The sequence below is a fragment of the Sparus aurata genome, chromosome 16 (assembly GCF_900880675.1).
Source record: "Sparus aurata chromosome 16, fSpaAur1.1, whole genome shotgun sequence".
NCBI lineage: Eukaryota > Metazoa > Chordata > Actinopteri > Spariformes > Sparidae > Sparus > Sparus aurata.
Window position 1 is genome coordinate 9,029,610 of NC_044202.1, and position 25,872 is coordinate 9,055,481.

Sequence of the window (25,872 nt, forward strand, 5' to 3'; positions counted from 1 at the left end):
TGCAAACAAAGAAAACTAATCCTATTTGAAGGATCCTTAACTGACCTATACTACTAGTCTTACCCTCTCTGTGCGTAGAGGTTGTTGTATGAACGGATGATGAATGACGGTAAAGACAAACGCAGCTACAATAACATGAATCATGACTTCAGAGGGTATAGCAACGTACAACTAGGTCAAATGTGTGAAGCATTCTTAAATTGGGTTGTAAAAAAGTACTCAAAAATCACACTTAACTCGAAGTAAAGACGTCATGGGTACATATTAGTTTGGTAACACTCTCGGTCACTGATACGAATATTAAAAAGTCTGAAAGTTTCTGATATTAAATGTAAAATGATGTTCTGAAAGTATAAACACGACAGCGAATACCAACTTTTAGGACGAGTTTTAAAGGAAATAACATGATGTTACGCATCAATGTTGAGTGCAGTGATGTAAGGTAACTAGGTACATTTACCCAAGAACTGTATTCAAGTACAGTTTTGAGTGATTTGCACTTATATGAAAGTGTTTTGCAGCGTGATCATTCATATTGCCGTTCTGTGTCATTTACACGATATGATTAAGTTCTACTTCATTCTTGCGTTGAGACGTGGTGAGATGCTGCTGTTAGTCAGCATGGTGCATGACACTGTGGTGAGTATGTGTACAGTGAGGGGGGATTTTATAATGCATGGGGCCATACAGAGGACAGAATCAGCCCTCCTACCTCTGGAGGCGGCGCCATTTCTCATTGATTAGCTGGAGGCTCCATGGATACAAGCTACCCAGCACAGATACTGACACTCCCATCTTCCTACATAGAGTCAGACTTTGATAATCGATTAAGATGATGACAACAGCACAGCATGATGTTATAAAGTCCGCCTTTCACATCACTGACAGTTCATGATGTTGTATAAAGTTTTAATTGTAACCCCTGACCATCAAAACATTGAGGTAAACGTCACCTTATCGGTGTTTTCAGGCCTAACTCTCTGCTGACTCTCGCAGGCAAGATGTCACACACGACAGATCTGTAGTTAAGTGTTTTTACGAGTTACCAAGATAAACTCGTCCCGAGTTACCAAAATAGGGAAGAATAATGGATCGAATAAAGTAGTTTTTTTTTAAGTGGAAAATGAGCCAGTTGACCCAGAGATGCAGCACGGAGGAAAGATTTTATTGGCTGCCCCGTCCAGACAGTCTGATGTGACATCACGCGCTATCGATAACAAATCTTAAACTTCTGAAAAGGAAGAAAAATACAAACGCAGACTCACACTTGGGAGTGTTTCGTTTTTATTGCAATTCATGAACAGAAAAGGAAGTTTTTTTTTTTAAATCCATCAAACAATAAAAGTGATAACAACAACAACAACAACACAGTCAAAGAGTTTCTGAAGTATTTATTCGAGGGAGTTAAAAAGACAAAATGCGGCAGGGCTTAAGTGCAGCATTGCAGCTCTAACAACAGTGAGCCCTGTGGCGTCTACGAAGCCCCTACGTTGTACAACAGGTAATAAACAAACACAGTGACAGCTGTACGGTAATACTAGGATGCACATTCTTACAGAATGACTTGTCTTCAGTCCGTCTCTACGAGCTAAGCTACTGTTTCTGCTAATGGCAAGAAAATATAATACTATGAAGAGCGCGTCCTCTCTCGGAAAGTAACAGCAGGGTTATTTCATTTTTGAAAAACAACAATAAAAATCTTGATCGTAGAGATTTATACAGCTCGTTTTAACCTCCTTTATAATCAGTCCCGTAAAGGGTAGTAGTACAATGTCTGAGGAAATTTAAAGGCCTTGAATTACAGTAATAAATACGTCTCTTAGCCCCCCCCTTTACCATAACTTTACCCACATTCTTGCCTCACTTTACAAATAAAAGACATTTGTGTTATTCATTAGCATATTTGACATAAATCAGATTATTAACACGATGCTCAAAATGTAAAACAAACTCATTTTGACTCAACATAGCCTCATGGATGTGTTCATGTAACAGTCGCCTGAGAGATTCCCGCCCTTGTACAATATGTTAGGATATTTATTTATTTTTTTTTATTCACATGAGGAATGTTGTCAGGCAGCCAAACTGTAAATATGGCATTTGTGAAAGCACAGATTTATTGGCAATGCGCTCCTGAGCACCACCTGTGCGTGCAGCAGCCTTCCGAGGTGAAATTCCTCCGGCTGTCAACACGTCGCGGTCAGCCCCACAATGCACCGTTCCACACCCGAGAATCACTTTCAATCCCATTTTTTTTTTAAACATAATCTCAAAAAGAATTAGGTTGTTTTCAGGGTACAAATACGGAACATGAGACTTTTATTTCTTTTACTGTGGTGACATTTAATGTGTTCAAATGTGTTTAGGGTGGTGTGTGATTACGTACAGCAATCATGTGGGGAATGCTTGATGTGGGCTCTCTCCTGGAGCAGAAAAACACACATGTCTAAGTAGTTTTTGAAATCATTCCTCATGGTGCAAAAAAAATAAAAAATCTGCTGGCAGCGGGTCAGAATAAAGAGGAAAGAAAGGAATCTGGCTGGGAAAAAAAAGGGGGCCTACAAATAATACTGTGGTTGATGGTCAGTGTTGTGTAGAGAAGAGGGATGAGGCTGAGGAACACAAAGGTTCAAGGCTGGGTCACTGCACTGGGTTCCTTCTCATAGATGTAGCTGCCAACGCCACCAGTGTTCACGCCTGGAGGGAAACCACGGGGACGGCAGTGGGGGGGTCGTCAGGGAGGGGGGGGTAAAAACAGAGAGGGCAAGAGAAGGTACAGCGTGAGCAAAAAAGGAGAGGTTGCAAAACATTTCCTGTACAAGAATCTGCAACGTTATGATGAAATGACTCCTGTTGAGTAACGCTCAGTGTGTGCAACGTGTGCAGCGTTGGATTGGAGAGCTCAGACACATGCGACATTCAGTTTTTCAAGTGTAGCTGATAAATCGGTGGGATGACAGCACCCCCTAGCGGTTACCTTTGGGCCCGAAGAGGACAGCATAGCATGGTTTGTGGCAGTAGGGCTGGCCGTCATGCTGGAATATAAGAATACAAAATGTTGACACAGTGAAAATAAGAACTGATGAAGGAAGAAGCTTCAACACATTTCAACCACTTCACATAGAGTTGACCGCCTGTCCGGTGCTCTGGGGTAGCGTGTTCTAGTATCAGGTTGAACTTAAGTGACATAGAAGTATACTGAGCACACAGATTGATGAACCAAGACAGGTCTCTGTTTTTCATGACATGAATTATGTGTTACCCAACCCACTCTCCTCTTTTTCTTCCCTTTTTTTTTTCTTCCTCTTTTCTTAATGTCCAGCTTCTTGTTCTCACCTCTGCGTGGCTTCCAGGAGCCAGAGTCTTGCTGCACCTCTCGCAGCGCAGGCAGGGTCGATGCCAGTCCTTACCCAGTGATGTCACCTTCTCAGCTACGGTGATAAACACACACACACACACGCGCCTGTGAGACACAATGGCAGCCGGCTTTTTTTTTAGCCTCACACCGTTTTACCGCCTCACCTCTTTTCCTACTCACCGAAATACACCTTCTTGCTGCAGCGGGGGCACAGGTTGGCCTCTCCGGAAAACGTGGTGATGCTGCCAGCTGCCGGCACATTACAGACGCATTACAATGCTGGAAATGGTTCAACACGTCACCAGTGATCTTTCCAGTTGGGTGTGAAATGTGCTAATAACGTAGGGGTATTAATAATAATGTCGAGCCAAGTACCTAACAGCTTTTATATATTTCAAGAGGGAATTATTGGAGTAATGGGGCTAATTTTGCCAATTGAGATATTCCTGTCGCCAAGTCGAAACACTTTATTCACTCCCTCTTGTAACAGCCAATCACAGGAGCCGACGGAGGTTTAGTGTACATGTAGTGGTCGGCCTAGAACTGCAGGTGGCGCCAGAAACGAAGGAAACTGGTTTGGTTTTCCACTTACTCATAAACAGATTAAATCCAATATCAAATAAATGAAAGTCTTGTAAAACCTAAGTATGACAGGATAAAAACACTAAAAGTTTAAGTAAGTTAAACTGTAAAACATCTTATCGTTACTGATCGTTTTCTGGCTTTTGAACCATGTGGATGGAAAATGGCCACTAACTGAAAACTGCACAGCGAAGATAAATGGCTGAAGAACACCAACGTGTTCCTGCTGACGGGGACTTCCCAGAACACACACCCTATCTGACACGTCTGAGAAAATCCTCCTGAAGCTACGAAAGACTTGTGTGTGTCGATGTTCTTATCATTGAGTCAGCAGCAGCTTTTCCCTTCCAGCCTTTCTTAATCTTATGGGACAAACACGCCTACTGAAGAGCTTTTTTTCAACACTTTCGGTACTGATAGAGCCACAACTTACAGTAAATACAGGGTGAGTGAACACATGTTCACATTTACCTTTTGATGGTGCCTTGGGTGCGAACACTTTCTTCTCCTCAGCTTTGGCGGCCGAGTCCACGCCGGTGGAAGACGCGTTGTTGTTGGCCGGAGTGTCGTACACATAAGAGCCGGCTCCCCCGATGTTCACACCTGGAAAATAGGGAAAAGAGGAGGAGGCATAATAACATCAGCAACTGGGACAAAGGAGGAGGAAATATTAATTTGACATATGGCATTGAGATCTGCGCTCAATCATTATAACAGACTCCACTGAGGTCTGAATAGTGTGAAACCTCCAACTCTACGGAAGACTACAATGACTTATTCAGTATATAAATAGAGCGGATACCTCCGCCAAGGCCCAACAGCCCTCTTTTGTATTACGCTTATGATTGAGTCATCCATACTTTAAACTCATTTTCTTTATTCAACCAGGTAAAAATCTCATGCTTAAAATGTCTATTTTATTTCAGCGTTTATCTATTATAATGTGAGCAAAATAAACAAGTGAAATGTGACTATATTGTCCTCCTTGACTTGAGTGTCACAGCAATAAATACAAAACAATTTTTAAAAAAAAAACAACGACAACCATATAAAATTACAAAAGAATGTACCACAAATCCAGTCAAGAGAGTCAATAATAGTGTATAGACAAGGTTTGGTTAAGGTGCATAAATAGGTAACGATATATTCTATGAGAATATGAAGCTGTTCATGTATTTTACCTTTTGGCCCAAAGAGGGCAGCATAGCATGGTTTGTGGCAGTAGGGCCGTCCATCGTGCTGTTGGAGAGACAGAACAACACCATGACATACACTTAAAACAAACCGACTCAATCGGCATGTAAGAATTTAATTTAAAAACCTGGAGACGCAAATGTGGAAAAATCCGCCGTGACATGTGATGATGAAGTCTCATTTCTGACGCATTTCTCTGACATCATATATTTTGGTTTCACGGGTGAAGGACGAGACGGAGACGTTTTGTCCAAAAACGGAAACAAGCCTATTTTTTTTTTTTCCATTTCAACACATAATAATGACATCGTCTGTATCCAAGAACAGGACTTTGTTGATGAATTCACACTTCAGTGCAACCTTCATCCATGACCGTCTGCCACTTTGAAGGGCAGAGAAGCCAGTCTGGAGACTTAGATGGCCTGTTGGTGATGCATGCTGGGGAATGTGGCGGTCTTTCAGGAGCATGTGATCAGCACTGGGTAGGGGATCAGGGCCGAGGGCCAGGGTGGCCACTGGTCCAGAGCTCGATGCCCATAGAAGAGAAGAAACCAAGCGGATGCCACGGGCATGACGCCAGACACTGGGTGGCAAGGGAAAAGGGGACATACTACCCACAATCCCTTCTGCTTTGGCCACATGAGCTCCTTTTCCGCAGAAGACGGGGTGGCAGAAAAAAAGGATTGTACTCTCACCTTTAATAATACATCACCCGTGACGGGATCAGCTACTGTTAAAGCAGCCGCGCTCTCCATTCTCACTTCCTGTTTGACATTTATGAGATCCGTGAAGGTTTTGGGGCCGATGCCAAGCGGTGACTAAGGACTGATGACTTTCTCAGGACAAACACACACAAGGCCTCATTGTCAAAGTGAACCGAGTCGTCTGTTAACAGCTGGCTGTACAGTGACACCCAAGCTCCGGCTGTGAGACTTTGAGAGACCCTAAAAATGGATTCTCCATCGCTGCACAGCCCACTCTCTTCCCAGGAGTTAAATTCACCACATCCTGACACTGAAATCATCTGTCTTCTCCATCTATTCCGTCTTAATTTCCTCCCCCGTCCTGCTCGCTACCTTCTCCTGTTGTACTGCAACTTTTTTTAAGAAAGTAGTTCCCAGCCTTATTGGCTTGTGAGCCCTTAAAACAAAGCACGGTTTTCATGTCACTCAGTTGGTTGGATCAGAATGGTATGAGGTTATCAGATTTCTGTAGCTGCCTCTCCATCTCTGCTCAATGCTAGCAGGTCAGGGCTACATAAACCTACTTACCATTTCCATTAACTACTATAATACATCCAAATCTCCAACCAAACTATCAGTGGTAAAGTTGCATTTTGGGTAATATGTGAGCGAAAAATGCATTAGATAAAAAAAAAGATTTCTCTGGTTCGGGTGCATTGGTTTGAATCTTTTTCTCCACAAGCTGTCTATCATTGTTGCACTCTGGTCATCCTCTTGTGACCCTTCAGATTAACATGTGATCATGTGAGTTTGCGAGTCCATCTTGCCAGGCTTCAAGCTATGCCCTTGTGACTGAACTAATCAGTGTCCTTTGAGGAACCACCGGCGGCTACAGGCGTGGTTTAGGTGTGAGGACAAGCGAGAGAGGTGACTGTTTGTTTGAAAACAACGATGGCGGCTTCTCAAGAGGTCGGCGTTGCTGCTACTATCAGTTACATCAGAACTGGAGAGAAGCCTTCTTTGGAAATGGAGGAAATAATGGCACTGAAGGAGCTGAAGCCAAGAAAAAGCAAGTACATGATGACAAGATTAGATTTTTGTGAAAAATAATCTTGGGAGAACTTTTGAGTTTTTCTTATTTCTAATTTAGAAACTGTGATGGTGCCAGTTAGTTACTGTACCTGAGGCGTTTGTTTCCCACCCACAGTTATATGTTTTTTGACAAGTCTGTCCTGTGTTAAGTCATTCTGAATTCTGTTTTCCACTGAAATACATCACATCAACCGGATTGGGTTACATTTGATACGAAAAAATCTAAACATGATGATCACGAGGCAAGATTATAAAATATATGCAGCATCTTTATAAATTATTTCTTGGTGGATTCATAGATTCTGGAGCTTTGGGCCGAATCACATTTGCTTCACGAGCAGATAAAGGATGCCAAGTTCTCATGGATTTGTTCCTTTTGAAAAGTTTAATTTACGCCAGCATGGCAGAGAAATCCTTTAGATTTTAAAGAAATACAGAGTTCCGAACATTTACAATTTAATAACCATTGGGATATATAGGTGTTCATCCCTGGAGATGAAGCTCCAGTTTAACATCTGTACATTTTTGTTAATACTCTAAGACGAAGGTATGCCCTCAGGAAACCGCTGCCCTCCTTTGCTCCGTGGATTCACGCTGCCCCCCTCGACTCCTTTTAAAGAAGCAGGGTCAGAACCTTTTGCATGCCAGGCCTGAGATGACATCAAACACCCTCCCCAAGCAAAAAACCCACAGTCCTTTTACATGCTTTCCATTTTTTTCACGTCTCTTAGCCAGACTCTGTTTCCATGACGATGATCGAGTATTGAGTTTTTTTTCGCCTACTAAAGTCCGGCTCATGGCGTGGCGCTGCAGCCCGGGGCGGGCTTTGGATGTTGTCCACGGAGAGAGAGAGCGCCAGAGAGGACGGAGTGGGCAGAGAGAGAGGGAGAGAGAGAGCGCTGGCCTCAGAGAGATTGTGTGACTACATTACTGTAATCATGCAGAGATTAAACAGCAGAGCAGCATCCTTTGAGGTCTGCAGGGAAATTGCTTCTGTGTACAAAAGACGCTGAGATCACATCCTTTTTTGTGTTGAGACGGCAGCGGGAGACAGAGGAAGGTGCGTGTGTGATATTCACCCACGTTCAGAGAGAGAGAGAGAGAGAGAGAGAGCGCGGGCGACAGGGTGAGGATCAAGTCGTTGGCTCGGTCATGAAAGGCAAAAAGAAGAAAGGGCATGATAAGAAAAAAAAAACCCCAGGGTGAAAGTGCCAGATACTGAGCACAGTGTCTATGTGGAGATGTGATACTGCATCTGGATTACGTAACAGAGAGAGAGAGGAAAAGGGATCTAAAAGCAACTTATCCTGTAACGCTAAGGGGGTTAAAATTCCCACAAGGATGGCTCATATTGACGGATGCAACCAGACACATGACAAGGCAGGAAGAAGGCATGCACGCAGCAATTTCCTGTGCAAAATGCACAAGTTCTGTGAAACTAATGGACAGAACGCCGCATCTGTACCGACTGAAAAACACTTTTCTTCGTGTCTAATAGCGCAGTTATACCAACTTTTAAAGCACCAAAAAAGTGCATTCTGCTTCGGCCTTTTTCTATTTTTTTGTGAATATAAAGCTTTCACTGTGGATGCTCAATAAAAATGTACATTTTTTAAATTAGATACATTTTATCATCAGATTCACTTGCAGGGTTGAAGATCAACAGTTCAACATTGGTAGAATCGGACCTTTAAAGACCCACTTCGTTGTAATTGTTGTATTTGTATTTTTTGAGTCATTTACTGGTGATGTTGATTGGCCACAACCAATATATTTCTTAAATACCCTATAGTTTGACAATGAATCAACTGTGCAGCTCCTCATTGCCCAAGAAGATCCTATGTCAGAGTGACCGCTATCGCTGTCCCTGGACGAGATGGTAAGATATGTTTGAGAGAGAACGTTTACCTTTAAACAGGAGGAGACACTGACTAGAGTGGCAAATGACCAACCAGCTCAACTTTGCTGTGTTTTTGGGAAACAAAGATTCAGAGGGTCTAAAATAGAGGAAACAATCATAGCTGATTAGCTGAGCTGCATAATGTATTTTTATTTAACTTCCTCTTGTTAGTATAAACTGATCTATAAAAAAGAAACAGTCTGAGAGGAGTTGATGATACAAAAATATGCTTTGATGCATGGGAACTTATGATTAACTTAGTGTTAGCGGACTTGTTAGCTTAAACTCTCTTTATATGACTCTTTTAGCATAAACATTCCACATGGCTAGCATTTTCATAGAGGGTCCACTGTAGAGTACTGTCAATAAATCAATACAGGACCAGGCAGCACTGGCTTCATCTTGTTAGATTTCACAACGACAGTCAATGAACTGTGCAGAAACAATGGCATGGAGTTTGTTGGCCTTTAACCCAGAGTGATCAACACCACTGACCTCATACTTTATCAAGAAAAAGGACATAACTACTGAAAGTGGAACTTAAGTTAGCAGCCTCTGAGGTCAATTGAGAGAAGCTTAACAGAAGCCATTTGGTGGACACATTTGGCCACAGTGCTTCAAAGCAGCACTGAGTGCTTGTAGCGTTAGCATGAATGGCCTCAGTGGGAAGTGAGTTCCAACCTCAGGCGATGTTAGTGACGAGGTCCGTGCACACAGCTATCTATACAGGCTACAATGACTCCACAGTGACCCAGTTGCAGAGTTAAAGCACATGTCATGTGGTTTTTCATTGAAAATTTCACCACTCACTTATTACATTTTTCATGGGTAGACTGACATGAGGTCATGTAAATGGAATGTCTTTGGGTTTTGGACTGCAGGTTAAATAAAACAAGCTACGGGAGGACATCTCCGTGTGAAACTGAGATGAGACATGATTCAAATTATTGCTGGTGTAACTGTATAATGGCAGTGATGGAAGCATTAAGTATAAGTATATTTTCTGCCTCGCTCACTGGAAAAAGGTTGAAAAAGATGAGAAACATGCCCAACTGCTCCCTACAAAAGGACATGACTTAGAAATGTGTATTTTGAAAGACTTAAAACAAACGTACACTTCTAAAATTTGAATATGATAAAGTCAAGACTCTCCTTATGACTCTCCTTCGTCTAAAAAGTAACTACAAACTAAAGCAATTTAATAAATGTGCTGTAGAGGCAAAGAAAGAAGAGCATTTCTCTCTAAAACGTGCTTCAAACTGTACAATACATCAGTAGAAATGTGCCGTTAATTTATTCCACTGTTAGTTGCACCACGACGGACAAATTTCTCGATGTGCATCAGCTGCATTTAATGTCAGTAGTGATGGGACAGTACTGTCCTGTTCCTGGTGGCGTCTCACTGACCTCAGCGTGGCCTCCAGCGTTCAGGAGCTTGTTGCAGCGGTCGCACTTGAGACACAACTTGTGCCAGTCCTTCCCGAGCGATGACACCTTTTCAGCTGCACATGAAAAGACAAAAGAGACGGAGGGACAGGGGTGAGCGCAAACGTTCGCATAAAGCAGCATTTATATATACATAACGGGGAACAACAGCCTTTATGTCCTCCATCTCCATCGTGTCATAATGTGGCGTTCAATCACTCATCGCCGAGAGAGAGGAATGACGTTCCCCCATTGCTCCACTCTCCAGAATAATGATTAGCCTGTACTGTAGATCTGGGCCGATGTGCCCCCGGGGGAAATCCTGTCACCGTGCCAACTGAGTGATCGGTGGGTGGGGGATGCCAGCGTACCACACAGGATGCTGTGGTGATGTCATTGCGGGACAGACAGACAGTAGCGTGAGTTCCAGTCCAGCTGGAGCAGCAGGGGGTGCCCACATCTAACCCAGATCCTTTGTGTTACCCCTCCAAAACACACACACACACACACCCCTCCCCCAGTGTACAGTAGAGCCGTCCTGCTGCAGACGGCCCTTCAACCCCACTTCCGTCCCCCCTTTTCTCCTCCAGACAAGCACAGGACCCTAATTATACCCGTTCCAATAATAAATCCCTGCTGCTTCCACACAATGGGCCCCAAGGAGCCGCTCAGGCAGCAGAGGAAACACCTTCTCTTATCAAGGCAGGGCACAAATAGCCGGATACTTGAGGCCGTTTCCTACATAGCCTCAGTCAAAAACATGGACGGCATGTATGCAGACATACAGACGATTGCTTCCTCCCGCGCTTCCTTCTTCTGGCTGTCTTTCCCACATATACCATAGCCCGTAGAACTACCAAATTCCTGCGTCAGCGTCGTGTCAGGATGCAAATTACATTAGGCTTTAGAGATTTGAAAGTGCCATGTCACTTTGGGAACATGCCGTTCAAATGGCAAGTAGCAATTTTGTCCAATTATGTCCGAAGCGACCAAAACAACTCGACAAAAACAAAGAACAAAAACAAGCTAAATTTGGACTTCACAAACAGCATAATCTGATTGTGATAGTTTCCCGATTTAAAAGTAACTTTGATTTCATTATGAAAATGTCTCCTGATCAATGAATAACTTTTCACAACCAAACAAGACGACAACATTTTTTTAATTTCATATTGTTCCTCTTACGTACGTTTGTGTATCAATTTGTTATTAATCTTCTCTGTAGTCTTTTCACCTTTGACCAAATTAAGATTCTTCTTTAGATAATAAAGTTCAATTTGATTTGATGTTAGTGATGTGACTCCTAAAACTATTGGCAGCAGCAGCCTTCGATCATGCGGACAAAATCCTGCACGGTCTTCGGTGAAAGTGCTCTTGATGTTTAAGCACCTTCATCTTTGAGTGAGCTACAGAGATACCTTAAACTAGATTATTTAATAAGTATGGAAAATTATAAAAATAGGATTAAAGACTATCTGACGACTGAATGCACATGTCCCTTTACTGAACATTGGTAAATTAATTGTCTTAATGTGATTTGCTGATTGTCAAAAGACAGGCATTGGTTTTTTCCATGTGAACATTTTTATGTTGTCTGTTGTTGACTGTTCCGTGACGTAAAACTGTGAGAGCTCAATTCCTGGTAAAACAAAGGTAAAAAAAACAAACGTTTTAATGTTACGTCAGATTCATGAGTAGAAAATGCTCTTCAGAATGAGACTTTCCCCTGCAGAAGTTTCTGTTTATCCTCCAGATTTATCACTTTCACCCTGTCAATTAAGCCCAATGGCCAACAACAAGACCCTGGAGAATAGGTGGGGTAGGGGTGAGGGGTGTGGGGGCGAGGAAAGGGGAGGCCTCACATCGACCCTTAAGAGCAGAGGAATGCTGACTTGGACACTGCCGGAAATGTTAAATCACTCTTAAAGATAATGTTATTCGGACTGTAAAAGCCTACAATAAATCTCTCTCTAAATCGATGATCTGCTCTTAAATCAGTGGACGGACACAAAAACATTCCAGTTAAAAGGACAATAAATTTAAATGGGATTAGAATCTGTAGTCTGTCTAACTTGCTGTCACTGCTTACATACCAGCTGTCACTTCAACTATTACCAGTGTCGATCTCGACAATTCAGCTGTATTCTAGAGCACGACTGATACATCGGCCTTCCACAGATACAGCTGTATATGGGCATGTATTGTGTACGATACGTGCCAAATAATTCATATATAAAGAGTTTCTGGTGCAACTTTCAGTGTCAGTCAGAAATTTCTGGGGTAAATTTAACCTTTTTGTAGTGTACATTTCAATAAGAGAATGGTCACAAACCTTTATCACCTTCAGACGCTGTTTATAGAGAGTCTAAACGGAACCAGCAGGGGATTAACCTGTCTGAGTGTGAGTGCGTGTGATTTATTTCCTCCTTAATCTGAATATACACATACACCTGACACCTCTACAGCGCGAAAAGTACTGCCAGTGTGTCCTCAGTGTGGAGTTAGTGTGTGTGTGTGTGTGTGTTTATGCCACAGACTGACTCACGAGCACACGCCCCTCCAGACAGATCTGAAACGTCAGCTCATGAATGGAAACAGACGTCAGAGCCTTTACCAGGATGTCTTCATTTCTCTGTGTGCGAGTCTGTCTGTGTGTCGTAACGAAGTCCGCCGTTTTAACGGCTCCCTGTTTTTTAAAGGGCAGTTGTTATTGTAAGAGGGGTGAGCCTGTCCGTCTGCATTATGTGCTGTGGGAGTTATAGGGTGGGGGAGGTGGAGGGGATCTGCCTCTGGCCCAGATGTTTACATGATGCGATCCTCTATCCTTATTATCCTTCCATGCTCCAAAAAGAAAAATCCAATAAAACATGCATTTAGGATGCATGTGCATGGAAGGATGAGAACGTTTTAGATAAATAAAACATAACAGATAAATATTATGTAACGAGCGTTCCAAGAGACGCATTCAGACAGTTCGTCGTCTCCCAGAATAGTAAGCGTGTGGGCACAAATGAGGCAAATGAAACGCCACCGAGTCTTCCTCTACCTCATTACGGCAACAACCTGAGGGATAAATGCACCCACTTGTGTAAACAAACAGGCTCCTGTTTGCGGGGAAGTCTCTCCGGATATCCACATCTACGTTGTCGACATCGATGAGGACGCGCCAAATCCTTTTACCCAATTCTCTCACGACAGCCGGCAATTTCCCCCCCTCACTCAACAGCACACAACAAAGGATTCCCCTGTGACTGAATGTAAACATCGGGACTGCTTTGGGAAATCGAAGACTTGTGGTGCATCTCACCTGACATTTGTCTCTTTTGTTTCCCGAAAACCGACATAGAAATACCTGGAAATCACATAATTCAGGTAATTCAGGACAAAAGGGCAGAGTCCGTGTGGTGTAAACAGTTTCCTGGGGGAAACCCTTTGATAGAAATGCACTTTCAATGAAAATAACACATCAAAATATGGAGCAGCTGAGGAATTAAAAATCCCTTCCTAATCCAAAGGATGAGGGTCCATCCATGAAATCGGATGAAGCTCATCTTGGCAGTTAATGGAGTCAAAGAAATCAGCAATCATAACAGATGATCATGATGGATTCAGACAGCTGTTTCTTTTAAGATGCTATCGTTTAATACAATTTTTTTTAAAAACATGCATTATATATATATATATATATTCACATTGGACGTTTTTTTAATAAATTCATATTATTTTTGGACTAAATATGTTACAGCTGTTAGAGGTGCTGCATTTTAATACAGCTGGACTGGTTTAACGTGATGGTTGCTGCTTGGGAGCTGCTGTACAAAGTGTTATATAGAGCTGCAATAACCAATCAATTAGTCGATTGAAAGAATAACACTGTCGATTCGATCGATTAATAGCTTCAGTCAGTTTTTCATGCAAAAATGTCACACATTTGCTGGTTCCAGCTTCTTAAATGTGAGGATTTGCTGCTTTTTTTGGTCACCTATGATAGATAATGAAGACTTTTTGGGTTTTAGGAGGTTGGTTGGATGTCACGTCTGGTTCTGGGAAACGGGAATGAACATTTGTGGCAATCTTTTTTTTAGACATTTTGCAGACCAAAACATTTGATTAATCATGAAATTGATCCGCAGATTGATTAATAATGAAAACAGAGACTGGTTGCAGCCTTTGGTTTGGTTTGTTGAGGAATGAGCAATAACAAAAGCTTCTACTAATCATTCATTTTATTTTAGGATATTATGTCACGTAAGGCACACAATAAACATATCACATGCTGACTGGGAGATGATGATGTTGCTGCAGGAACACTGAGCTCCAAGCGGGAGGATGAGAAAAACTGGACGAGTTCTGATCCGAGGGTCATCATCCAAAAACCATATGATACCTGCGTACCTACCGTAAGCTGCTTAACTTCATTTGTAAATTCCTGGTCTAAGCTCTTCTGTCCGTGGCAGGCTTCTCTGATTGCATTGTCAATATGGTTTAAATCACTCCCGACAGTCTGCTGCTGACTCCACTTCTCACTGATTCAGCCTCAGTGTTTACAAGTGCTCTGTTTCACCGATGCTACTGAGCGTTAATCAACTGGAGAGGAGGGGAGAGCTCGACGTACTTGAAAAGTGTTTGTGTGATGATGAAGAGGTCTGTGTGTTTTAGCCACAACAACAGCCGCTAGAGCTTCGCATTTGTGACGAGATGTGGAGGAACAGAGGCAACAGCGAGCGCCTGAAACCGTGCACTGCACCACCTGATGCACATAAACACAACCTCAGCTGCTGTACTCCACCCACCTCTGCACAGTTAATTTGATGTGGAGCCAGGAAATTACTAAACAGGCTCAAGTGCAAAAGAAAAAAAATGATGCCCAAGGAAAATGCCATTACGACAGCATTACCGCTACCACTGGGATTATATTAAGGGGTAATGTCTCGTATAAACACTGTCTTTTTGCCCATTCATAACTCAAGGCGTGAGTGAGTAATTGAGGTGATTCTACCTCGCTAAATGGAAACAACATTAAACAGGAGCATGGCTCATGCTTTCAGACATCCCAGTGAGCACCCAAGACCTCTTTTCAACCAACTAAAATATGGTTACAACATCAACGGGTCACAAAAGACACGTTTGTGCACTCATTTTGACAGATTGTTCATCGGTAGGTTGAAACAGAGAGGATGTTGTTTGTTGTGAAGGTTTTTCTCCAGAGTCACTGTCAAGGTTGTGTGCTGCCAACAAGAAGCTTCCAGGACATCGTAACGGGAGCGGTTTCATAGATTTAATGTACAAAACGACATTGTGCTTACTCCTGTAAAAGGTGCATGTGCAAGTACTTAGAGTGATGCAGCTTTGACTACTTTGAAGCATGACTTGTTGAGCAAAGTGCACAAGCTAAAGAAATAAATACAAGCTGTAGATGTATATACTGCAGTTGTGGCTCAACAGTTGGGGATTTGCTGTAAAGACAAATGTGATCCTCTACAATGTGCAAATAACAGCCTATCATTTTGGGGGTGAACCAAGAAACAACATTTCAGTTTCTCAGCTGAAGCCAGTATTTCAAATCCTGGTGAATTATGATCAACGTCTTCAAATAACTGGTGAAAAACTTTCACTTATGAACCAGTTTGGAACGTCTTTCCATCGGTGACCAATGACGTTTCTTAGAGACACATCGATTGCTGTTCTCTTGGCCGATCAGATTTTCGGATTTTGAAAAGTCAGCGCTGCAGATCCAGAGTTTACGTTTTTCTAAGAACTATAACTAACAGCATAAACAAACGCAACCCTTTTTTGGGGGAAAATTCAACTGGCATCTTCTTAATATGACAGTCAGTCAGTTTGTCAGTGTCATGTTACAAACATACCACTGAGCAGAAAAACGCTGACTCTAAATGATGGCATAACAAGGTCAAGACATCACACTGGCCTGAAAAAGGAAACAAGTAAACATATTTTGGGTTCCAATCACCGATCGATCGATCGACCAATCGATCAGTGCATATCTACTGTTTCTTAAATGTCTTTTCAATGGAAAAATGCTCACTTGGATAAGTCAGTCAGACGTATCAGAGAGTCCAGTCATAACAGATGTTATAGCTACAAACAAACAGGCATGCTCTGAACATCTGTAACAGACCATAACTAATAAGGGAGCACACTTTTCCCTGACTTAGTCATACTTAAATTTGAAAAATGTTGCCTTTTTTAGATGTTTTAATGACATTAACCATTAAAATATCAGCAGAGAAAACAAGGATGGGGTCTTCATATTATTTCATGGTCTTTTTTCCCAAAGAGAAATCTTTGATTGGGCCTAACTTTGTTCCTGAGAAATTAATTTGGAGTCATGAGACATCTAATGCAAAGGGTGAAAGCATCAATTCAACATCAAATAGATCAGTATCAGTGAAAACCCGTGACTCATGTGGGAGCATCAGTTCTGCTTCCAGAGATAGAGAGGGACATCAGAGAACTTCAGTCTGTTTCTAATTTAATTCATGTTGTTTATGATTCACTTACACTTCGGATCATATTACGAGAGAAGCCAATTACTCTCTGTGTACAGACGGTCTGTAAGAGGAGCAGCATGGGAGCCGGCCGGCTGCAAATGTTCCACAAACACGCTGTAATTGGACGGAACATTAAGCAACAGAACTTTAACGAGGAGTCTTCAGAGGGAAAATGTTAACGGCCCATTTTCTCCAAATCACTTAATTATGCCTGCTTAATTGTCAGCAGTGACAGGGGCAGATGCGTCCAACACCACAGCTGACGATGGACTGAGATTAGACCCGGAGGGTCAGGAGGAAGTCCATCCCGAGTCACAACAGATAAACAAGCACTCGCACTCGCGCTGGACATTTACACAGCTGGACTCCCAGCATGCAACGAGGCAGGAATGTCCGCCAGGGAGGCTGGGCTGTGAAATCTCATATGGGTGCTCTCTTATCACTCAATAATTCGATCAGGGTGCAACGGGGGGAAATGTAATGACAAAGAGGACGATGCTGTGTCTGTGCTTAGTGTGCTGCAGGAGGAGATGAAACCAGCTGTAAACAACTGTATAGAGCGCGGGTTTCTGGTTGTTTTAACAGCTTCAAGAGCAGAGAAAATACATATAACACGCTCTACAGAAGCATAAGGGCTAGTGCTCTTCATTAAAAGACCTCAGTGATGTATAAAAATGTACAGTTTCTAACAATATTTTCAATCACTTTGTCACGGATGAGGCCAATGACTTCACAAGCATACGAGCGAGCGCCCTCCTAACATTACGTTATTGTAAATATCTCTACATCACGGTTGGCTGGACTCCGGTCTCTTTGCACCCTCTGGTAATGTGGACCCATCTGTTCAGCTCTTCTAACAATAAACCCGTCCAAAACACACTCGTAAACCAAAACACACACATACCAAAACACACAGACACACACACACACACACACACGCGCACAAACACACACACACACACACACACACACACACACACACTTTGCTTCATCCATCAGTGACAGCTGAGGCCACACGGGTGTTTTTGTTTTTTCGGCCTTTTGTCACAGCAGTGTGATAACTGCACGTCCTAATAAACACCATACACCTGAATGACTGACTTACTGGAGGCCAAAAAGGCAAAGCGGGACCCAAACATGGGAGGTGTACCACACTAACGGCTTCTATCTCAAGAGAAATGCACGAGAGGAAAAAACAAGCAGCCTGTGTTTCCTTCTCTGCATCCTCTTACTATTCTTTTCTCTGGAGTACAAACACCCTCAAGGACTTGTGACCTTTCACTAATCTTAGAGACAATCGCCATTCAGGCAGGCACACAAGGGCGTTCAACCTTACAGGGGAAGTGACTTTGAAGGAGTTTTCAGCCGAGGAAGAAGTTGTGCATTAAGAAAACATTCGTCGCATAGTTGAGTGTAGGGACAATCATCATCATTCCAATCATTGTCATTTTGTAAAGACAGGCTTTTACAGTTCCGAGTCCAGGAGTCATCGTCATTTGCAGGCAACGTGCCAAGATTTTAGGGCTTTTGACACACCCTTGATTTTGTTGTTGATTAACCCATTGATAATTTCTTTGCTTAATTCGCTTTCTGCTTGCTCTATAAAATGTCCAAAATAAAGACTAATCCTGAAGGCAAGTTTCCAGAACACAAGGTTTCCTTTGGCAATTTATTATTTTCTTGGAACAACAGTAAGAAAAACCCAATATCATTTGGTTGAAAAGTAAAAAAAAATGTCTTGCAGTAAGTGTTTTTATTCGATGAGTTTCTTGGGGTCTACAACTAACGAAGAATATACATGAATAATGTCCACTATAATTTACTCATGGTGTCTTGGTTTGTCTGAACAAGTGTCCAAAACCCTAAGTGGGACTTTCCTAAGACAGGAAATTAGTCCTGGTTTTAAGAATTATGCAGAAAAATACATATAAGTAGTTAAATCATCAGCTCCTGCACCCACTTCAGATGGTCAAATCTCTGAGGCTTCTGGAGCATGGACAGCACCAGATGAGCTGTATGGAGAATTTCTTTCGGTTGTTTTCTTCGGTTTAAGGCTTCAGTTGTTTAGGAGAATGCTGCAAAGCTGTTCTGTGGACTATGAAACTTCACCCGACTTTCTGTCAGCATGAGTGTGAGTAAATCTAGGGAATACTTTTGTGAATGAGGTCTCAGCTGACAGTGAGTTGACCCCAGCAGTGATGTGTTAAACATCAGAATTGATTTGTCCAGGGTCAGTATTTGCATGCAGCTCTCTGTGGCGCTCTCGGTGGCTGTGCAGGGTGTGGACCGATGCTCAGTTCTCCACTAGGAAACACGTATTTGGATAGCTGTGGCTGATGCAACTCCATGGCAAAACTTAGCTCTGGAGGTCGTCTGTCGCCTCAGCCAAGGCGAGGTTTCCTCCCCAGGCTTTTCCCTCTCTCTCTCCCCCCTTCTCCCCCTGTGAATAAAAGAGGCCGACCTCGTGAATCCTGCCGGCTGACGTAAATGGGCTGCAGTTAAGTTGCATCCTGTCTGCATTGGTCAGAGGAGCCCGCAGGCAAACCGCTGCTCAACAGCTCCCTGCCTCGGTGACTAGTTCACCCTCCCTGAATCCCCGGGATTGCCTGCCCCACACTGCACCTCTCCTCTAACCCGTCAGGACACTGTGTCTCGGCTGAAGACCCAGTCTGCATGACTGGCTTACAGATTAGTGGACCACATCTTCAAACGAGGAAGTATCACTTGAACTGCACCCTCAGATCTTGCCTTTGGTAATTGGATCATCAGCCCTTTAGGGGGCAGACATCGCATGACAGGGTCAGAAAATGCACATGTGCTTAGAGTGAAATCATCTGAGTCTTGTAAAGTGGCGTAATAAAATCATCTACGCAAGCACAGGGTCAAATGTAGTAAGTCCCTTTGAAAGTGTTGAAAGAAGACTAAGAGAGCTAAAGAAATGTTCAGATTATCATTTTTGCCACAGTGTACCATGACAGCTCAGACTGTGACTGATCTCTGAACTTCTTTCTGTCATCTTACTCCTCGTCTCTATACGTGCATGGTGTCATGAAGCCAGAGATCGCACGCGCACTTTTACATTTAAGTAAGTTTCACTGTGGCACCATCGCCTTAAAATGCATCCAGGGTGAACTGGCATCTTTACCCTGACTTTACATCTACTCTCTGACCCTACAGTGACCAAAGAGGATGGAGATACCAGGTTAGAATATTCATAATGCGAGTACTTACAATTCAGTATGTAAAATCAATGTGCAATTTAGGATTTTTTGCAGCTCTTCAGTCTACACAGCCACGTTATAAAGAGGAGACCAAGAACTTTTCTAATGCCAGAGAGAATCAGTTTTACTGTATTGGACAATGTATGATTGTACAGATAAAAATAAAGATTCTTCTTCTTCCTCTGTTCCTTGACACACCAGGATGATGGACGGCCATCGGCCACTGTTGGGGGCCATCAGTGAGTATCTAGTTTTTGTGCTGTGTGGAGTAACATTGGCACTAGTCGGCTTTTCTTGGCTACTTTTCAGTCGACTTAGCAAAAACAATCAACGGCAGAGCCAGTTGGTGGGAGAAATCACTCTGATTGGCCGTTCAGCTAAGCGAAACCAATCTGAAAAACAAGTAATGGAAAACTTTTTTAGCCTGTCGCTTTGGTACCCATGATTAAATCCATTATCACCTAGTATTTGGCTTTCACCACTCTCTGATGCTGGTTTGGTGTGTCTGGGCCTCGAAGGGACTTTGGTTGTCTGTCTATACATGAGTGAGTGCACACAGAGGACTATTATGAAGAGAGACAAAATACAGTACAAATACGTTGACTGTTTATTGCTGAAACATCACATAAATAAGATCAATGATGATGAGATTCTGTAAAGGAGTCTAGATTTTAAGAGTGAGTCATTTCGGATGAACTACAGACAACCAACTTTGTCCCTCTGTGCCGGTTATGTAACAGGTCATTCTGCTGCAAGGTGGAGCGGTTTCACCTGTGCTGGGGCCAGACTTTCAGCGCCAGGCCTAATGCCTTCTCCATTAGGGGATCATATTTGTGCCTCAAAAAGGCAGAGAAAAAGGACCCTCATTGAGTGGCGCACAGTAGCTGGCAGGTTATGCAATGGCAACAAGCAGGAGGCAACGACTCAAGAAATGATGTTACATAACTGACAAGGCACATTCACACCGCACCGCCGGGCAGCCAAGTGGAAAACAGGGTACTCTAGCGTTGACAGAGGAGAGGGGAGGAAAAACAGGGCTATTGTGTGGATGTTTGGGGTAAGAGCGGATCAAAAGAAGAGGTGTGTGGGAAAACGTATCATCGGGGCTGAGAGGACGAAGGTATTCTGCCTCGGTGGGAAGGACAAACGTGCCAGGGGACAGAAAGAGCTTTGTGTGAATAGAGATGTCGCTTCTCATTATAATGCATGAGGCACTTTGGGAGTCTCCGGTTAAATAAAGGCGAACCATCTCACCCCATTTCCCCCAGTCCTTGTTATTAAAAAAACATAAAAAAAATTAGAGGAATAGGAATTCAGAGCCTGAGGCAAGAGTGAGGGATGTAAAGAAGAGGAAAGAGAGCCAGAGTGGGAGAAACTGGTGAATAAAAGAGAGAAACTCACAGCAGAGCGCCATTAGTTCCCATTAAGTCCTCATTTATTCACTTAGCTGCACAAAGATGCATTGCCTCCATTTGTCAGGCACAGGAGTTGAATTTGGGATTTAGTGAGCCATGCTGTGTTGTGTCCTGCACAGACTCCATCGCACGAAAACATTGCATTTCCACTGGGCCCGGTCACATGGCCGCCAATAGTCCCTGGTGTATTCTAAGCATCTCTGAACCCACAGGAACCAACAGATGTGAGGCCACAATGTGGACGCTAGGAATTTGAAAGTCAACCGAGCCTGCAATTTAAAAAGTAGGATGTTCACATTCTTTAGACACCAGCGACAAGCAGCAGTTTCCTGCACTTAAAGGAAAGGTTCACCAAAAACTGAGAATTCTTTTATCATCTACTCGCTCTTGTGACGATGGAAAGTCGGGTGAAGTTTTGTAGTCCACAAAACACTTCTGAAACCAACATGAAACAAATATAAAATACCTTCATGTCAAATGTAATACAAGTCTTCAGAAGCTCCGGTATCCCAAACTGATTTGGAAAGACATTATTTACACAATTTTTAAGCTGAAATCTTCACTGGAGCTCGTATGCTAAAAGTGTTAGCGTGCACCCCAACTGACAAGCTCGACTGTACATGTTGTTCTTCTTTTTCTGGTTTCATTGCATTTTAAAACATTTCCCCATTTTGGTTGTAAGGGAGTTGAAACCGTTGTTAGCCGCTACACCGGGCTTTATACAAGAAAAGATGCTCGCTGTTAACTTACTGCTCATGCATACCGAAACATTTCCTCCTTTATGTGGTGGAACGCTGGTCGAAATGCCTTGTGTTCAGTGAGTTTAGCACGTAGCGCCATCGTTCATCAATCATGTGTAAATCCATCCTTTTGTTCACAGTGGATCAGTTTGATACATGTCGGGGAACAGTTTGGTTTGTTTTGGTGGGAGTGATGGAAATAAAAAATGAGTTGTTAGATGAAGAGCTGCAAGCGAAAAAAAAGGCTGCACACCTCCAACTTCTCAGTGAGGTAACCAACTCCTCTTCCCTCTTGAGTTCATGATATCATTGCCAAATAGGTGCTTTTGTTTTCCACTTTAACAACAATTCCGCCGCCAACGTCTTGCAGGTCAACTCAAGTTTTGATTAAATACCTGCCTGACTACCACTGAAAGCCGTCTATTTCAGTTGTTTGGGAGGATGCTGCAACACTATTTGGCTGTGAAGCTCCGACAATGTTTTGTGGACTATGAAACTTCACCCAACTTTCCATCCGCATGGGGGCGAGTAGACAATGACTGGACTTTCATTTTGGGGTGAACTTTTCTTTAAAGTTGTTGAAACTTTTCCAAGAGAGTGGCAGCGACAGTAAACATCTGCCTTTAAGTGGCAATGCAATCAAACCATTTCCACCTTGAAACAGCTGTATAATAAAGTCAAAGAACGGAAAATAATAATAAACATTTCCCAGAAACCCTAAATAATTTAACTCCAAGACTGTGACTCACCGCCACCACGTTAAATGACGTTCTTTTGCAGAAGTGTTGAACGCCTTTGCCTGCCTAAATCCAGCATTGGGCAACACCAGCTGGGGGACCAGGTGGGTAACTGCGGGGTGGGCCAATCACTGCTCTATATAGAGCACACCGCGAACCACAAGAAGAAGAGAAATGGGAGCAAACTGGGACGGGAAATAGACAATTTTCTCTATCAATAACACATGTCCTGGTGCAGATGAAAAGCAGGGGATGTTTTTTTCCACTTTACACCCACTTCAACTGTTCTGCAGAGCTGCAAAAATCACCTTCGCATGGGATTTTCTTGCGTCTCCGGAGAGCGGGTAGGAGGACGTATGTAGGTGGAGATGCAGTATCTGAAATCCATCACTGACATGTTGTTAATGCTTCAGGCTGTGGGCAGCAAGGCAGGCCAAACTTCTCTCCCACCCTGACCTCTCCCATGCCTTGTCACAGGTTTTTCTCAGCCTCCCTTGCAATGACTGAAACTGGAATTATGTCATTAACGCCTCCCCTCACTTTCTCCATCCTCCCTCGGTTGACGTGTGCAGCCCATTCCACCCAATTCCGGCTCCTTGTAGCCATTCCATCATCCTTACAGTCAGCCCAGCCCGAGGCCGCTCACCACCCATTAAGACACACCCCAACCAAAAATAACTCCCGCCAGGATGAATCTCGGTTCGTTACATAAAGAAAATTAAAAAATAACATACATCACAGAGAGGCTGTGACTCACACGCTGCAGCGAATTAAGGCTACGGCATAAATGAATACACAGACATGCATGATGTCCGCATTTGAGGAAAATATAAAACCGTATTTGCACAGATATTAGTCCATGCCACATTGAGTCTCGGGACCCATAGGATGAGCAGCAGCTGTGAGGTTTGCTGCCACTCGTGTTACGTAAGAGGACTTGCATCCACTCACATAATTGATTCTGACCCCCGTGACAGCTCTGGTGTGTGCTGCGAAGTGGAGAAAAGATCAGCACCGAGGAACAAATCTTTTTTTTTTTTTTTATTATTCCCAGCATGCGGCCAAACATAAACAAAGGATTACTCGCGGTTCAGCAGGACAGCAGCATGTTCCCTAAAAATAAACAGCGCAGGGTGCATATCATGCGTAATCTTTCGGATTCGAAGCAGCAATGTAAATTTTTGTTTATCTTCGTGACCTGAGCTCCTTTTAATCCTCAGCTTTGCTCCTCTTTCACTGTAAACATCTGTTATGGTAAATATTAAAGATGCTAAGTGTAACACGAAGCTCTTTGCCAAAGTGAGAAGTGTTTCCCATCTTTGTTTACATGAACGCAAAAGGATGCCTGTGTACAGGTTTTTCATCCCACTGACGCAGCATGATGTTGCCGTGCTTCTGTGTGAGTGGGCAATCTCGGCATATGGCGTTTTTTTTTTTTTTTTTTAACTCTTGGCAGAGACTTTACATCAGCAAGCCTCCCTAAGCCAACTGCCACGCTTGGACGTCCACCAAACACAACAAATTAAAAATGGCACAGATCAGTGTCAAAATACGATAAATCATTCATCCAGTGTTGTGAATTTAACGCAGACGTGGGCATGTTTGCTTTCACAAACATTTAACCGCCTGATGGAAAAGTATACATTTGTGAAATATCTTCTCTTAGGGGTTCTGTTGACATTGACCCTCACTCTCCTCACCAGCTTTTTGTTTTCCCAATCTCTGTGAATCATTTACACTGCCAGCAACTCATTCCCAGAAAATAAAAAATAAAAAACTCCGTCTGAAAATGTCTGATCTAAGGAATGCTGTGAAATATACTTATGTGCGAACTTCCTTTGGGAAATGTAGGAAGGTATTTACATTTTTCCCACTCCAGAACAAAAAAGCTGAATATTAAAAGTAAAAAAAATAATAAAATATTGAGCTTCGTGAATCTAGTATATGTCTACTGTCAAACATACTCCACAAATATACTTTTAATATCCTCATGTTTGTAGTGTTGTTGCCAGAGAAGGTGCCAGAAGTGCGTGTTTAAAAACCCATTCAGAACTTCATTTGAAAAAAAGGCATTTTAAGCAAAACTCAACGCAGCCGGATTCTGGCTGTGTTTACATTTTTTCAATGAATGGGCATCGACTCCCCTGTATCCGAATAAACATTCTGCTCGTGTCATGTGTAAATTAGGGAGCTGTGGCGTTACAAAAACAGAAGAACAAGTTGTCCCCAAAAGCATCGATGCCCTGTAAACAGCTGACGACCATCATGACCCATAAAAGTCATTTTAAAAAACGTGAGAGCAAACAAAGCGGCCGTTACTCACCGAAATACACCGTCTTCTCACACTTGGGGCACTTTGAAGACATGTTGCGATGCGGTGGTTCGAGTGGAAGTGATGTGTTTTGTCTGCGGTCTCCCTCACTTTCTCCTCGTCCTCTGGCTCTGCTCTGCACAGCAAGTGTCCCGCTCCGTCCGTTCACACGAGCTCGGAGCATCTATTCACTCATTTGAATAGCCCCGCCCCCCGCCACGATACCCGTCCTCGTGCCCGCTTCACGTGCTGTGGGAATTGACAGCTGTTATGCATGAAGTAGTTTTTACAGAAGAAATACAAACTCAATGTATTTACAAAATTGATGTAGTAATACAAACAGAGACATATGTGGTTTTTACACAACCTAAACTGAACGAAGAAACTTCTCCATGAGGGAAACAAAGTTCCCAGAGCACTGCTTGAAGCTAGAGAGGTGGCGGGGTCCACCACATATAAACACAGGAAAACAGTATGAAATTGTGTTGTCCTTTAAGGTCAGGTTATTGATTATTCAGTGTGTTCAGTCATGCAATGAAGAAAGTTTGTTAACTTAGTTTGTTAAGGCACAACATTCAATTACCGAATATCTTTGTCCTCTGATTAAAATTTCGCCCCTCAAACTACATGGTGCACCTTTAAGTAAAAATCTTAATGTATATTATGATGATATTTTAATACAGATGGGATGTAATGAACGTC

General features: G+C 42.8%; 1 protein-coding gene across 1 annotated transcript; it reads right to left on the bottom strand.

Annotated features, from left to right (window-relative positions):
• Nucleotides 1–1,265: 1,265 nt before the first annotated feature.
• crip2 (cysteine-rich protein 2) lies at nucleotides 1,266–25,353 on the bottom strand. The gene is made up of 8 exons (XM_030391517.1): nucleotides 25,183–25,353; nucleotides 10,217–10,311; nucleotides 5,122–5,179; nucleotides 4,412–4,543; nucleotides 3,539–3,607; nucleotides 3,337–3,431; nucleotides 2,978–3,035; nucleotides 1,266–2,697 (listed from the first exon to the last, which is right to left on the bottom strand). Exons 1-8 carry the CDS (start codon nucleotides 25,223–25,225, stop codon nucleotides 2,630–2,632), a joined length of 618 nt encoding a protein of 205 aa, XP_030247377.1. The 5' UTR covers nucleotides 25,226–25,353; the 3' UTR covers nucleotides 1,266–2,629.
• Between the last annotated feature and the right edge of the window lie 519 nt (nucleotides 25,354–25,872).

Bases quoted from the DNA above. Each gene is read 5' to 3' on its own strand.
- crip2 (XM_030391517.1), bottom strand. From the start codon at position 25,225: ATGTCTTCAAAGTGCCCCAAGTGTGAGAAGACGGTGTATTTCG. The intron at 10,312-25,182 runs GTGAGTAACGGC...TTTCATGTGCAG, and splicing joins TGAGAAGACGGTGTATTTCG to CTGAAAAGGTGTCATCGCTC. The intron at 4,544-5,121 runs GTAAAATACATG...CCTATTTTCCAG, and splicing joins TGCCCTCTTTGGGCCAAAAG to GTGTGAACATCGGGGGAGCC.